This window comes from Carassius auratus, unplaced genomic scaffold, assembly GCF_003368295.1.
Source record: "Carassius auratus strain Wakin unplaced genomic scaffold, ASM336829v1 scaf_tig00214237, whole genome shotgun sequence".
NCBI classification, from domain to species: domain Eukaryota; kingdom Metazoa; phylum Chordata; class Actinopteri; order Cypriniformes; family Cyprinidae; genus Carassius; species Carassius auratus.
In genome coordinates this window covers 295511-311816 of record NW_020527572.1, presented here as the reverse complement: position 1 = coordinate 311816, position 16306 = coordinate 295511, and the positions used below count along the sequence as shown (strand labels likewise).

Sequence of the window (16306 nt, the reverse complement as noted above, 5' to 3'; positions counted from 1 at the left end):
TATTTTTATCTGTAGTTTTAGTACTTTAGTACTTAGTACTTCAATTTTAGCTTATTTAAGCTTTTTTCAATTAATGAAAAATATGCAATAGTTTACTTATGTAACTTTGTTGAAAACATTGATGAACAGCAGCATTTGATTCAATGTATTGTTAAAAAACATAGAGACATAAAATACCATTCAATTATTTATCTTAACGATTACCTAAAATCCCAGTATAAGGGAGTGGAGTTTGATTGTTGCACTTTGCTCCAATGTAATGCTACATGCTATCTCCTTTTGTAACACTACTGAAAAATGTAACTGAATTGTCTGTGCTTTTAGTTAGATACTCTCCAACACTGATGTCTTGAGGACATAACAGAGAGCTTCTGAGCAAAGCTACTGCTGCCATTGTGCACAGCCCTCTCTCTCTCTCTCTCTCTCTCTGTCTCGCTCTCTCTCTCTCTCTCTCTCTCTCTCTGTCTCTGTCTCTCTCTCTCTCTCTCTCAGCTGGCTGCTCTGATTTGTGTGTTGTGCAAGGGCTGCTGCGTTGGGTATCTTTTATTGAGAATGCTCCGTGGAGGCTTGCGTTGGTTTTCAGTGTTTGCTAAAAGCATTATCAGGCATGTCTCTCAGGTGTCTGTCGACACTTTTTATGCGTGTGCTCTCTTTTATGTCATGGGCTGAGGGAAGTTGTGTTTTTTTTGTTTGTGTTTTTGAAGATGCTTGCTCTGACTCGCTAAACTGTAAACCCCCTGCATCGTGTCCACCGAGCACACTGACCACTTTTAAAGTGGGTATACCGATCTCTCTGTCTGCAGTGGGCCGGAGGAAGTGCTGACTCTCTCCACTCTCCGCCTAATCATCGTCCCTTACGACCTTGCAGCTGATTTCATTTCTCCTCCTTTTATCTTCTGCAGCTCGTGGACGTACCAACCTGGAGCTTCGAGAAAAGTTCATTCTTCCAGAGGGTCTGTCGGCCTTCCGGTCCCGTGGGCGGCGATCCAAACCTTCGTCACGCACGGCTTCGCCCACCCGTTCATCTTCATCTGCATCACACAGTGCCCACAGCTGCGCCTCTCTACCCTCCGCACCTGCAACGCCCACGGCCTCCTCAAGGGTGAGAGACACCATATTACACTCCATTAGGATATGACACACACTTACTGTTTGTTGTGGGAGCATGCTTGTTCATATCTTCATGAAAAATATGAAGGTTGCATCAGTCTCACACAGTTTAATTGCTGTATCATACGTTACTGTTCAAAGGTTTGGGGTCAGTAAGATTTATATACTTTTTTTTTTTTTTTTGAAAGATGACGTATTTATTCAGCAAGGATGCTATTAATTTATCAAAAATAACATTAAGTACTTTGAAAAGATTTAGCTTTGCCATCACAGATTTTATTTTGAATTATATTCAACCAGAAAACAGTCATTTTAAACTGAAAAATATGATTGTTTTTATGTGTTTTTGGTCAAATAAACAGACTTGTTGAGCATCAGAGACTTAAAAAATAAAAATAAATAAATTTAAAAAAGCATAAAAAATTTTACTGACCCAAAATCAGCATGTAACAGAATGATCAACAAAAACTATTGCATATAGGGACGTAATGATGTGATACAATTCACGATACAGATTACAAGAGACAATTTTCTTAAAATATTTTTTATTTTTTTATTTTTTTACAAAATGAGATTAAAGACAAATTATTAATGAAAAGGTGTCTTTTTATTATTTCTCAGACAAAATGCTGCATATTTCTTTGTGAAATTGAAATATTAAATAATAAAACTAACTTGAAATTTGAAAACAAATCCCAAATCAAATAAAAAAAATACAACTAAAATAAAGATTGTCATATAAACAAAGGCCTTGACTGTGCTCTATTTAAAATAAGGCAACCACTGCATTTGAATTTCTATCCAAAAATGATGCTAAAAACATGTTATTTAGGTTATAGGTTATAATTTCTAAATTTGAAGCAAAAACAGAATGGTCTGATTTTAGCTTTGTGAATGAGACACAAATGCCACTCTCTGACAGCAGGTGGCACTAAAGGAACAGCAGGTATTTGAAGGCTGCTGCCCCTTTAAGACCAAATGCACAGATCCAATTTAATGATGCTAAATGGATTTCCTTCTCCATTATTTACGTTCACTGTAAGAATTCTTGTAAACACAGTCGGTTATTTCTTAAGAGAAATTTCTTTTGAGATAATTTTGTGTGTATATGTTCATTCAGAAGTATAGTCAAGTAAATGCTGTTCTTTTGAAATTTTGAGTAGAAAAAAATACTGCTATTTATATTATAAAATAAATGTTTAAAAGTCACCTTTGCTATCACATGATTAAATAAAATTTTACAATATATACAAATATATAAGTTATTTCAAATTGTAATCATATTTCATGATATTACTGTTTTTATTGTAGTTTCATCAAATAAATGTGGCCTTAGTCAGCTTTGAAGACTTCTTTTAAAAACATAAAGAAAAATCTTAGACGCCAAACTTTTGAACGGAAGTGTGTGTGCATGTTATAAAATATTTTTTTAAGGCCGACATATAAATCTGTCCCTAATCCTTGAGATGTTTTGGATCTCAGCAGTGTGGTGTCTCCTTTTCGGTGGATGGTTTCCGTCTCTGATTGTGGTGTTTGTTTATATTGTTGTTTTGGGATCAGGACATGATCACTACTGTCTCTGCATGTTAAAATCATGTTGTCATCTGTGAGATTTTTATTTGTTCTTTGTCTTTTTGTCCCTCTCCCCTCCCTTGCTTGGAAAATGTGCCTCCCTCCACCCTTCCTGACTGTTTGTTCTCATCTCCACCTACCTACAAAAAAAAAAAAAAACACTATTCTCTGCCATGCTGCATTGCCTCCTTCCACTTTACTCTTGTTTTCCAATTATCCTGGCTTCTTCCCACTGCTTTTTTGCTACTTGGCTTTTCCTCGTCCTATTTGCTACCGCGTTTCCCAGTCCTCCCAATCCCAATCTCGTGGCTATGCCAAGCCCTGGCTGGCACACAGTAAAACTCCAACACCAACCAAGTGCCAGTCCTGCCCAGAGCACAGCCAGACCCCTGGGCATGAGGTAACACACTGCCCCCTCCCAGTGCCCTAGCACACTAACAGTAAAAGCTTTAAGTGCGGCCTGATCTCAACAACTGGGAAGGACCTGAGGTAGATGAGTCCGTAAACTCTGTGACCCTTATATGTGACCTTACGCAGCTTAGTCTCCAGTGTGAGAACAGGCAGATTGAGAAACAGTTTCACAGTTAATTTCATGTTCATCAAGAAATTATTATACAGTTTTTCATCATCCAGGTCTTGGTAGAGAGAGTCTGGTAGTCACTTTTAGCTCCTTTTTAACAGATTTATCTGTTAGTTTTATAAACAGGAAAAATTGGGCTTTTTGTAATAAACTTTGTCTCTTTGCTTTTAAAGGGAGGCTCCTCATCTAAGCTGAAAAGACCACCTTTCCATTCCAGCCGTGGCTCCTTAACTGGTGAGAACGGTGGAACACCAGCTGCTGCTAAACCTGGACGCACCGGTACGAAACCCTGAGCTGCTTCACTCAGTCTGACTGAGACTGAACTGATGGAAATCGATCTCATCTCCAGTGTTGGGAAAGCTACAGTAAAACTATAACATCACAAAGTACACTGAAAGTGTAACAAGCATGAAACAGTATTGTGAAAAGCTCTATACAAATAAACTTGAATGTAGGTGTAACTGAAGGTACAAACATAGTTAGCTACTCTCCAAGCTAATAACAGAAAGAACTATACCGAAGCCATTTAAGAGGGAAGTGTATTTTAGTGCTGCAGCCAATACGTTTGTGATTTTTACATGTTCAAGATAATCTTCACAAATAACTTTTATTCATTTTGAATCATAAATTCAATCGACTGAAGTAAAATGCTGGAGGTAGGCTATAAATGAACTTGAACACGGTGACATGACCTCATCATCACCACTCTTTCAGTCTTTAAGATCTACAAGATGGAAAGTTTTTGTTATAATAGTTTTCAAGAGAATGATATGAAAGTGGACTAGTGAGTAGAAGAGTTTTCCTGTTAATGTCCACAACAATCTCTATAGTCCCATTTAGCCACTTGTTAACAACACAAAGGGAGTTTTACTGATGTGTTTTATGTGGAAGAATAAATATCTTCGGCTTTGTTAATCACAGACCTTATTTAACCAAAACCCCATTCAGAAAACACATTGACTCTGGGGCCATGGAACCGGATGTGTCCTGGTTTTAGCACTCATTCCTGCAGCACTCTATTATGAATATATTAGTCTATTGGCATACTTTGGTATTGTTTTTGTCTAGTTTAACAAAATAATGTAACAGATAATTTACACTAAGCTCAAAATGAAGGAAACTAGAAACCACCAAAATTTGTTCGTCAAAATACGGTGACAAAACATTGTATTTCACATATTGGATAAACTAGCCAATTACCGTATTTTTCGGACTATAAGTTGCACCTGAGTTTAAGTCGCATCAGTCCAAAAATATGTCACGACGAGGAAAAAACATATATAAGTCGCACTGGACTATAAGTCGCATTTATTTAGAACCAAGAACCAAGAGAAAACATTACTGTGTCCAGCCATGAGAGGGCACTCTATGTTTTCAGTGTAGACTACAGGAGCACTGAGCAGCTTAGAGCGCCCTCTCACGGCCGGAGACGGTAATGTTTTCTTTTTGGTTAATTTCTCTTGGTTCATGTCAAATTCATTTTGATAAATAAGTCGCACCTGACTATAAGTCGTAGGACCAGCCAAACTATGAAACAAAGTGCGACTTATAGTCCGTAAAATACAGAACTGATCAGGTGATGGGTTATTTACAGTATTAGTGTTGCTATTTAAAAAAATATTTTTACTACCATTATTAAATTTTAGATTGTGGTGTTGTTTCTATCTGGCTTTGCATTATATTTGCAATGCATCTTGATTTACCGTTATTACTTTACCCTTAAACTTGAATCCTCTTCTTTCATCAGACACCAAACGCACCCCGTCCTCGACGAGCGGCCCAGCCAGTCGAGCGGGGAGTCGTGCTGGAAGCCGCGCCAGCAGCCGAAGGGGCAGCGACGCTTCAGACACGTCTGAGCTCATGGAGACACGCTCCGCTTGCTCCGACACCTCAGACACCCCTCGACGGCCCGGGGCCAAACCCTCCAAAATACCCACCATCTCCAAGAAGACCCCCAGCCCCAAAACACCAACGGCCAAGAAATGAAGTCGCCGACTTATGAGTCTATGTGACTGACTCTGAACCAGCAGGAGGAGAACACCAACACTTTCCTCTCCCAGACGAGACATCTCTAACACCGCTACACTACCCCGATCAATACCTACCATAATGCTGCCTTATTTGTGTTCTACATCATGTCCTTAATTTGACTGACATTTCGTTTTCTTGAATGTGTGAGCAGACATATCTACACAGACACTCAGGCGGGATGTCGCTATTCTTCACTATGAATTTGCACCCGCCCGTCACTCTCCAAACCTCATTCATGGTTGTCACTTTGGTTGGACAAACTCGCCCTTTTCACAGGTATGCAGACCAGTCTCACCTGGGTGTCTGTGCCACCGCAAACAAGAGGAAATCAATTAAAAACAGAGACGTTTTCCTCCTGGACACTTGGGACTTTTTGGACTCGTGTTTGTATGTATGTGTGTATGAATCTGTGGTTGTTCCTGTCATGGTAAATGAACGCAGTAATACAGAGAGGAAGTGGAGGAGGATACATATCTCTAGCCTTTCCACGGCGTGAAGACTCCTATAGCGCACAGCACACGGGTTCCACGCGCTCGCACCGACCGTCTTCTCCGCTGTGTGTCCACACAGTCTAGTTGTGTCCTTTTGTTAAAGACGTCATGTTACAGAGCTGTTCCACAGTATGCAAAGATGATTACAATTGTGAATGTGTGTTTCATGGTTAATTAATAATGCTGTCATTTTGTTTCTTTTTTAGAATAAAGAGCTGTATTTATTTGTGATTGCAAAAGAGTTATATCAACTCTTAAGAATGACTAGTATTAACACAACAGGAATCGCTCTTGGTTTCGTTTTTGTACATCTGCTCCTGACGTAATGAATTTCTCGGACTGATCGTTTCTGATGTTATAACTGACCAGGAAGCTTACTGATTCCAATGGTGGCCTTTTTGCCGGTGACTACACACTTTAGATGCCGTCATCAGTGGCTTCCTTGTTGTTCTTTCGTGACGGAAGCACCCTAAATAATGAATGATGGGGGCGGCTCACGTAGCCCCCGTTAAAAACAGCGCTTTGAATCTTGTCTTTGACAAGCTGAAGTATATGAATACCTGAAGAAAGGTGATTTTTATTTATTTATTGTGTATTTGGGAGGGAGGTGAGGGCTGTGAAAGGATCCACCTTTTGATTGTGTTCCTCTTTTGACATGACTGAGAGAAACAGCAGTGCAATTGTGTAAAAGTAAAGAAGTTATGATTATAAATCATTTTTGTTTTCTTTTGTATTAAAACAATGCTTGCAGTAAAACTGTCTGGTTCTCGTGTTGTTGTGTGTGTGTGTGTGTGTGTGAGCGTGCAGGGATGCCACAGTTAACAGGAAATGGCCCAGTAATTACAAGCAGCAGAGATAATGACACACCCCATTAAATCTTCAAAAGAGGATGAGGCTTTGGTGTGTGCAGAGATTTGAACACACTGCACTTTTCTAGAAGATTTACACCGTCGTTCAGGAGTTCAGAAGCGAGCCCACGAGTGAATAGGAGCACCTTTGTTTGTGCCGTGTGTGTTTGTACTGGACTCTGTGTATGTTTGGTGGTCAGATGCAGCGGATGGGGTTTGGGAAGGGTGGTGTTCCATCATCTCCATTCTGCAGCTGTGCGTCTGTGTTTATATACAAATATTTAAACCCACTCACATCCTTTCCCACCAAACACCACCGAGCCCAGTTCTCATGGCATCTCACAGTTCTGCAGTGTTATTTCATTTTTATAATCAACTGAGATCAATACACATAATCCCTCATTTTTTGCAGTTTTAGTTGTTTTTGTCAAACAACTTTTTTTCCTATTAAAAACACGTCATTAACGTCTCCCTTTATATGGGCATGTTTGTGTAATTGACAAATGGCATGTTCATTTTTTTTTTAATTTTAGGTAAAAAAATAAAATACTTTTACAATATCTATATCAATTTTTAAAATTTTTTATATAATTTTGTATAAATCATAATATATATATTAATTGCAAAACAAGGTTCCTACCATATGTGTGTGTGTGTGTGTGTGACCACAAAACCAGTCTTAAGTGTTGATTTTTCAAAAATAATAAGAAATAAACTTTCCACTGGAGTATGGTTTGTTAGGATCGTACAATATTAGGCCGAGATACAACTATTTGAAAATCTGGAATCTGAGGGTGCAAAAATAAAATCTAAATACTCAGAAAATCACCTTTGAAGTTGTCCAGATGAATTCTTAGCCATCTATATTAATAATCAAAATTAAATTTAAATATATTTCTGGCAGGAAATATACTAAATATCTTCATGGAACATGATCTTTACTTAATATCCTAATGATTTGTGGCATAAAAGAAAAATCTATATTTTTGACCCATACACTGTTTTTTTGGCTATTGCTAAAAATATACCCCAGGGATTTAAGACTGGTTTTGTCACATCTTCAATAATACAATGTCACTCCTTGGCCATGGTTGAAACCACAGAATACAAATATAGTTTTCATATTGCCGTCACCATAAGAACTCATTTCTAGACTGTGCAAAGGCTGGGTCACATCTGAGAACATCTTTATGCCAAACCACATGATAATTGTCAGCAATTTGTGAGGTATGTGTAGAAGATGAGACTGTTTGATAGGGTAGATGGAGATTGAGGTGAGAAGGGTTTTGGGAAGAGAGGGCGGAGGATCCAGTTGTTGGAAACACTCCCTCTGCGTAAGCGTGCATCTTGGAGGGAAGGAGGTCACCCGTGTTCAGATTATGCCTTCAACGCAAGCAGCACACAGGCTAAGAATAACACAGCTCACTGAGATCTCGCAACTTTACAGTTCAGAACAACATTTGGGGACGGTAACACTATTCTGTTGAACAAATTATTTTCTTACTGAAAATTTTGGATTTTTCAGGAGTCTTGGCTATTTCCACCCATTGGATGAAGCATTTTGATCTCAATATTAATGGATTACTGCAAGGGAGTTTTGTAACTTTTTGTTTTTCATCTAAACAGAGGATTTCATCAGCTTAGAGTTGTGAATCTCATCTTCTCAAGAGGAGTAGTAGCAGGTGTTGTGTTTGATCCAGAAACCTTTGAAGAAAAAACCCTTTGAAACCTGATGTTTGTGATGGCCCTGTGCTTTTATTTACTCTAGCTAAAGACTTTAATTTCATATGTACTTAGTCCGTCCAATTCCAAGATCACCGCTGAAAGGATTTGAGCTTCTAGGAAGACCTGTTTGTTTTCTCGTCCAGTTTCTTGGATATTGTTTGTCGTCCGTCTCCGTAAGCACACTGTAGGTTACTGGAGAAGCCCAGTGGTTTGGTAAATAAAATGAAAGCATGAGGAATGACTGTCAAAAAGCAATAAACTGAGTGGCTTGTAGCAGTAAACATTGCACTCTCCCAAATAACGATGACTGCTGCGGAATCTGAGTGGCTTAGACGTCTGAGTGTTGTTCAGAGTTGAACTTCAAGACAGTAGTCAGACCATTCCAGAGAAGACCGACGTTGGGTTAACACCCAGAGGTTTTGGAAGGACAAATAAGATCTTTACACACCGCTACAATGGAGCAGAGCTCTTCTGCCGCACCAATGGACAAACAAGAGAGCGGGGTTGAGTTTGTGTCCTCACACCGCAGCAGAGGGAGAATGGAGAGCTGTGGCAGCCGAACCCGAGGCCGGCGGCATTTGTTTCCTCTGCCTGTCCTCGTCCCTCTCTGCATGCTGCTGTGTGTTTGGGCTCAGGTGGAAGGAGTGCTTCATTCCAGCTTCCGCAGGCTCAGTGGTCGTGAAAAGAAGGAGATGCAGAAGGAGATTTTATCTATTCTGGGACTACCTGGTCGACCGAGACCACACCCGCCGCTGCGGCCCCCTTCCTCCGCCCCGCTCTTCATGCTGGACCTTTACCATGCTGTGTCATCTGAGGATGATGATGGACTGGGTTTGGGCTTCACTCCAGAAGGGGTCAGTCATGCGGCGCTGCCCACTTTAAGCACACACACGCCGCCCCTCGGCACAGTGGTCAGCGAGGCCGACACGGTTATGAGCTTTGTCAACCTGGGTAAGTGACAGCTGGAAAAGGGTTAAACACACTTCACTTACAGAAGACATGAATTACTGTACAGCGTCCCCTTGAAAATGTGTAAATGTCATTGTTTTACATAACATATAAGACTTAGAATAGATTTATTTAAAGGTGACATATTATGAAAATCTGACTTTTCTAGGTTTTAAGTGCAATAATCAAGTCCCTGGTGCATCTACCAAGCTAGGAAACATGAAAAAGATTGACTCATTAATTTTGTTTTGGTAAGCCTTTTTTTGCAAGCGTCTGAGAAAACAAGCGTGTCTGATTTTGCTTCCTTGGTGACGTGTCAAATGGATCTCATTATAATATCACCACCCTTTAATCTGTATATTTACACCCAAAGCGTTGTCATTATTACATGCTAACATGCTAACTGCTCTGCCTTTGGCTGCACAGACGAACAGAACACTCTTTAGAGTCCCAGCCTCAGAGGAGACGAGAGAAAAGTGGGTCTATTGATTTAATTAATGTATATTGCTGCTGCCACACATATCTACAATAAACAAGTGATTTATTTCCCAGCTATTTACCTTCACAAACATAACCAACTGTTTTTGTAACTTGTGTGCTTTTAATGTTAACTTGTTTAAAATCATATGGTTTAAAACACATGATTTCAGCGCAAATCCGAATCAAAACACATGTTTTCAGCAGGTACGATCTGTAATGGTTAATACTGGCAGCTCTAATCTGGAAAAGGGGGCGGGGAACAGCAGCTCATTTGCATTTAAAGAGAAAGGCACGAAAAACAGCGCGTTTCTGCTTCCACTCAAAATAGGTATTTTCAAAATGAAATAATAAATGATCTGTGGGGTATTTTGAGCTGAGACTTCACAGACACATTGTGGGGACACCAGAGACTTATATTACATAATGTAAAAAGAGGCATAATATGTCTCCTTTAAAAGAAAGACAAGACAATTAGTACATTTCACATTGATAGGTGTGTTGCAACAACAAACTTTCTGAAAACATTTTTTTATTTTGGACCCTTTCTGTTTGTTGAACTGGAACTGGAACTTAATGTTTCTAACTAAACGTGATTTCATCATGTACAACATGTTCATAGATCAATGTCCTTGTTAGTCCTGGAACAACATTCCAATCAACCAATCAGAATTAAGGGACAAGTTTTCAAGAAATGTCCGTTTTAGGCGTACAACTAGGGTTAGATGCTTATACACGCTTGTTATTCACCTATCATTTCTCTGATTTTAGGAATAAATTATGGAAAGGCTTAGGTTAAGGGGTAGGGATTGGGTTAGGTCTATATTTTTGGACAGAAATGCTGACCAAGGATCTTACTTGGCAAAATCACGGCGACCCTTAATGTCAGTGTTAATTTAGTGTTATTTATATATACTATATATTATTTATTGATTATCTTTAATAAGCTTTTATTTTTATATTTTCAACTTTAATTTTAATGTTTTAGCTTTTGTTTTGTTTTAAAAATTGTATTCAGCCTTCATTTGTTTTTTTTAGTTTTTTAGATTTTGTTTTAGTACTTCAAAATCAGCTTATTTTATTTCAGTTAGTTGCCAAGTCAATATTTCTATTTTTATTAGTTTTTCATCTAATGTTTATGTTTTATTTTAGCATTACTTAAATTAATAATGTATATTTTGTAATGTATTTAGTTAACAGTAACAACACTGGTTTATATGAAAGCCTGCCTTACAAGTGAGATCAAGTTGAAAATAAGAAGCAAAATCACTAAAAAATAATGTCACAGTTACAGTAAATAAGTCATTTCATTTACTTCTTTTTTTAGTTTATTTTTTACTTTTGAAGAGGAAAGAGGCTTCCATATGTCCACAGAAATTCTACTTGACTTAAATGTCATTGCAAAAATATGTGGTTAGTAAAGAGAACAAGTGTAATATAATTTGTTTGCTAATGCCACGTGGTTTGATATTTTAGCTAAAAAATTGACATTTTAAGTCCTAATGTCTTTTTGGGGGCCACAGTAAATAATGTTGTTTTATAGCACAAAAATACTGTATTGGAAGCCAGATAGTTATTCATACACAATGCCATTCGCCATTTAATTTAAGATGTCAAGACTTGTGGTGTGTATTGATAATACAGTCTGTTCACTGAGACAGACCCACAATCACTCCATCTTCTCTTCCTGTCTCAGCCCAAACACAGACGATACTTATCTGTCACGAAACAAACAACAGTTTAACATCCTATTTACAATTACTGCTTCTCTTTCTACGTCTTTCCTGCCCCACTATTATTGGTCAGCATCACCCCTTTCTCAGATGTAACTAGCGGTGTTTGCTAAAGACATCACTATTATAATCGCTCCTACTTGGCTTAGTGATTTAAACAAACCTGTAACCCTAAGCATGAAATGCATTACTGCATTTACTGTTTGTGCTACAATTCTTAAAATGTCTTTATTTTACTAGTATGAAGAACATTTTAATAATGTAAAGACACGTTCTACAATAGACTCAAGGTTGTGAAAGGCGATGTTTTGCTCTGATAACAAGGAAGCATTTTAAAATTCTAGAAAAAAAAAACTTTTTTTTTTTGGAACATTTGAATATTTTTTTTCGATAAACAGGAGATACTGTAAGGTCTTAAGGCTGGATTTCATAGTAATTCCATAGAAGAACCACTTTTGCTTGATTTACAGAGCACTAAATAAAAAAAACCTTTTGTGCATTCCCTGTTAAAATTAAAGTTTTCCAAAAGGGTAGTTGCACATCGTTTCCCTAGAAGAATAATTTCAGGCACCCCAAAGAACTTTTCAGTGAACGGTCTTTTTTTAGTGTGAAAAAAAAAAAATGGATGTTAAAGTTTCCTCATGGAACCATAGAATGGACAAGAATGGACTTTTCACATAGTGGCCATATTGCAAACACTCACAACATGCTAGCATCATAGCCTGGAGGTCATGAAGTTCTTCTTACTCCCGCCAGTTGTCTTTAATATAGTGTTTTACATTTCTCTTTGCTTTTCTAAATGTAAATCTTGATTATTGTGTATCTACAAAGGCCAGTCCAGATCACGCAGGCCATGTGATGTTGTAGTGGGCACACAGCTGTGGGGAATTACAGGCCCCACTGAAAGGCAGAGAAAAGATGAGATGAAGTGGATGAAAATACGGTTGGGTACTCCTCTAAAAATACAGCACTGGACTGTAATTAGTGGTGGTGCGCTGAGCTGCAGCAGCTCCACAACGCCTCTAATTAGCCCCGGCTGGGGGTGTCAGTCCGATCTCCACCACAACTAATGTTCCATTTTTTGTTCCCCCGTCTTCTTCTGCCAATCAGCCCTCCAACATGTCTCAAGTGTCTTCACACTCACTCAACACACACGCTCCTCTGTGGTAGTTGTTGTTGTTGTTGTTTAATTCTGTCTCTGACCGCAGTGGAGCAGGAGAAGGATCTGCTGCAGCCTCGGCCGTACTGGAAGGAGTTCCGCTTCGATCTCACTCCGCTTCCTCAGGGAGAGACGGTCACCGCTGCCGAGTTTCGCATCTATAAAACTCTTACCGTGGGTTGGCGAGCGAACCGCACCCTCCATATCTCTGTCTATGAAATCCAGAGGGAGAAAAGACACAGGTTATAAACATATATGATCATTTAGTGATATGGAATCTGATTCAGAAACTAGATAGCATTTGATTTTGGTGTTTAGGAAGCAAAACTCCTTGACATTAAATACTTTTTGGTAGTTTTTGTGCATTCATCAGTGAGATCCATCATCAGTCATTATAATGGAAAGGACATTAAGATCTTGTGGTTTGACAGGGAGCCTGAGCTGGTGTTGCTGGACATGCAGTCTGTGCCGGTGGGGCAAGAGGGTTGGCTGGCATTTGATGTGACTTCTGCGAGCAATCGCTGGCTTCTCCACCCTCGGAGCAACCTGGGCATCCGCCTTTATGTGGAAACTGAGGAGGGTGAGCTATTTCTTATGTGCAGCATGGGGGCTAAATAGCACGGATAGCATCATTGCAATGTGCTCCTGACTACAGGTCTGACACATTTGATTAAAATAAAGAAATAAAAAATAAAGATAATATATAATGTTGCATTTATTTTTAATATACGAAATTAAAAATTACTATTAAAATATTAATAAATACACTTTTTTTGGTCTTGACTCTAAAAAAAAAAATATTTTGCCTTAATTGCTCCATCTAACTTTATTTAACTTGGCGTTTTTAATTTTAGTTTTCAATCTCAGTTTGTTTGAACAGTAGAGCACTATCAGATGCTATCAGTGTGTATCAAGCTGTAATCTGAATTCAATTAAATACCTTGAATACAATGTACACAAGTAGCTTTGGATGAAAGCATCTGCCAACTGCATAAAAAAAAAAATCTAAAATGTGTTGTTAAACATTTTCCTGCAACTGCTACTTCAAATCTTGTCTGATTTATCTTTAGACCAAGTCTCAAAATTTACTGAAGGAGTTTTTGGTTTTTGCAACCAACTGGTACTGAATTCTGCTCTAACAAGCAACAAACATTTGGTCTGTATCTTGGCAAAGCTTTGACCTATTGAAGCAAACCACGTTCCGTGTCATAGATCATTTGGTAAAATGCTGAAATCTTGTTTTCACAGACCGGTCGTTGTCAGCCGCATGGGTGGGTCTGGTGGGTCGGCGCGGGCCGCGCTCTAAACAGCCTTTTATGGTGACGTTCTTCAGAGCCAGTCAAGCCCCTTGCCGTCCACCCCGTGCTCTGAGACACAACAATCAACGCAAGAAAAAGCCCAAGTATGATCTGCCTCACCCAAACAGACCCGGCATATTTGGTGAGCCACAATAAGCAGTTTAAGAGGCAGATTGTGTTTAAAGGAGCATATGAAATGATTTGTTTTTGAGCTGCGATTGTCTCACTTTTTCCAGACCAAAATCATGCCAGCAGCGGACGCCAGGCCTGTAAGAAACATGAGCTTTATGTCAGCTTCAGCGATCTTGGTTGGAAGGTGAGACATCCTGGCTTTCATACATTTGTACATTCAAACAACAAACAAGAAGTTAAATAATAAGTCACTTACATTTTAGACACTGTATTGAAAACTGATCTGTACATTTTTTGCTCTGCCAATTAAAAAAGTTCTTATCAAGTTAAAGCAGAATTAACTGAATCAAGTGTTTTTAATGAATCAATTGGGCGAACGATTCAGTGACTCACTTCTTGCCACCTACTGGCTCATTGATATAACCTGCAGAAAGAGTCACTGAAAAATCCACACTATTAATATCTTGAACAAACACATGCAAACACTGAAGTCTCTGTACTGTTAGAGTGTTTAAATATTTAATTTCCTAAATCATTTTTTCAGGACTGGGTTTTAGCCCCTGCAGGTTATTCTGCGTATTATTGTGATGGGGAATGTGATTATCCTCTGGGCTCTTGTATGAATGCCACAAACCACGCCATGATCCAGCTGCTGGTGCGTAATCTGACTTTTGACATTTCTCTGTGATTTTCTGAACTATGCCAGGAGAATCCTTCGAAATGAACTAATCTTTGTACTGACTCTTTTGGCAGGTTCATCTTCTAAGACCAAATGAAGTTCCCAAAGCCTGCTGCGCTCCAACCAAACTCAGTTCCATCTCTGTGCTCTTCTATGACGACAACAACAATGTTATTCTCAAGAAACATCGAAACATGGTGGTCAAGAACTGTGGCTGTCTATAACCTATTGTATATTCAAGCTTTAAACTAAACGGAAACAAATGCACATATTATAATACTAAGAGGCACCATTTGTAATATACAGTGATCCAAAATGTATTTAGCCAAATTTGAGCATTCTTACTTGTCCCAAATGATTGACAAATGATAGTTATTGAAGTGTCATGATGGTAAATCAGCATCATTTTCACAATTTTATTGTGAGTGGATTTAAGTTTGGAATCCATCCTATAATAATAATTATTATTATAATAAAATAGATATTTTGTATAGCTGTCTTACATTTGAATTGTTAAAGTTTGTATAATTGTGGAATGTGGTAATAATGGACAGGGACTTCATGTTATGTTTCACAAAGCTGCATTGCTTTGACTTTCACATCACTTTTTCTTGCTTGTAAAACTGGTAAAAAGCTTTTAAAATAACTTGTACCACCCACACCCAAGTGAAGAAAAGAGACAGAAATTCAGTCTGAGTAGGCTGCACACATGGATCATTTTTATTTTAGTTATTTTTGCAGTCAGTAGCTTGGTGCTAATTTAAATGGCCAGTCCTTAAGTATTTAACCCTTTAATCTCTGGTGTATTCATTTCAAAATCAAGTTTGGAACATGAATTTTGAGTGTTTTAGCTTTCAAAATATGAGTTCATGATTAATATTTTTATAAAACAAAAGGTAATTAAACGTACAGATATGCTTAAACACGCTCTTGGCCCGTGCAGGTTAACAGGTTAAAAAGCTTCACACATTAAAGAAATAGTTCACAATGAAGATTCTGGCATCAATTACTCCCCCTCATGTCAATTCAGAACCTGTTTTTTTTTTTTCAGTTGAATACAAAATAAGGTATTTTGAAGAATTTACAAAATACTATGGAAGTCAATGGCTACCGTCAACTGTTTGGTTATCCATGTACTTCAAAATAACTGTGTTCAGCAACAGAAAACAAATTCATACAGGTTTGGAACAACTTTAGTAAATGATAAGAGAACTTTTAATTTGGGTGAACTACCCTTGAAGTACATTTTGTGACGACTTCACCTTGTTAAAATGATGTCAGAGAGAATCCTCCTGCTCATTGGCTGCAGCATCTGTAGTAGTGTTGTGTAGTTTGGTGATGCCAAAATCGAAGATTAGATAATAAAGGAACAACTAAAAAAAAAATAATTTAAACTTGGCTATAACATCCACAATGTGAAAAGATTTCACGATGGAGAAAAGGAACAGTGATGCCCAAATTGCTACTTTCTTGTTGGACAGGTAAGAATGTTTTTTTCTGTGAAACAGTATCAGTGTTAGTTA

The 16306-nt window shown here is 38.3% G+C and overlaps 2 protein-coding genes across 2 annotated transcripts in view; both read left to right on the top strand.

Annotated features, from left to right (window-relative positions):
* LOC113091600 (microtubule-actin cross-linking factor 1-like) overlaps positions 1-6540 on the top strand; it is a 156899-nt gene extending 150359 nt beyond the window's left edge. The window contains 4 exon segments of the mRNA XM_026257176.1: positions 903-1102; positions 2969-3082; positions 3436-3541; positions 5010-6540. Of these exon segments, the coding sequence (XP_026112961.1) occupies positions 903-1102; positions 2969-3082; positions 3436-3541; positions 5010-5248 (659 nt within the window). The 3' untranslated portion in view covers positions 5249-6540.
* A 1285-nt stretch (positions 6541-7825) lies between these two features.
* On the top strand, positions 7826-15818 carry LOC113091581 (bone morphogenetic protein 8A-like). Its single transcript, XM_026257144.1, has 7 exons — positions 7826-9308; positions 12724-12916; positions 13106-13254; positions 13923-14114; positions 14209-14288; positions 14649-14759; positions 14858-15818. The coding sequence occupies exons 1-7, from the start codon at positions 8813-8815 to the stop codon at positions 15005-15007; spliced, it is 1371 nt and encodes a 456-aa protein (XP_026112929.1). The 5' UTR covers positions 7826-8812; the 3' UTR covers positions 15008-15818.
* The last annotated feature ends 488 nt before the right edge of the window (positions 15819-16306 follow it).

What these genes read in the sequence shown, in the direction of transcription:
- LOC113091581 (XM_026257144.1), top strand. Translation starts at nt 8,813, where the DNA reads ATGGAGCAGAGCTCTTCTGCCGCACCAATGGACAAACAAGAGAGCGGG. An exon ending in AAACAGACCCGGCATATTTG is followed by an intron (nt 14,115 to 14,208) that starts GTGAGCCACAAT and finishes CACTTTTTCCAG; the next exon opens with ACCAAAATCATGCCAGCAGC. An exon ending in TCAGCGATCTTGGTTGGAAG is followed by an intron (nt 14,289 to 14,648) that starts GTGAGACATCCT and finishes TCATTTTTTCAG; the next exon opens with GACTGGGTTTTAGCCCCTGC.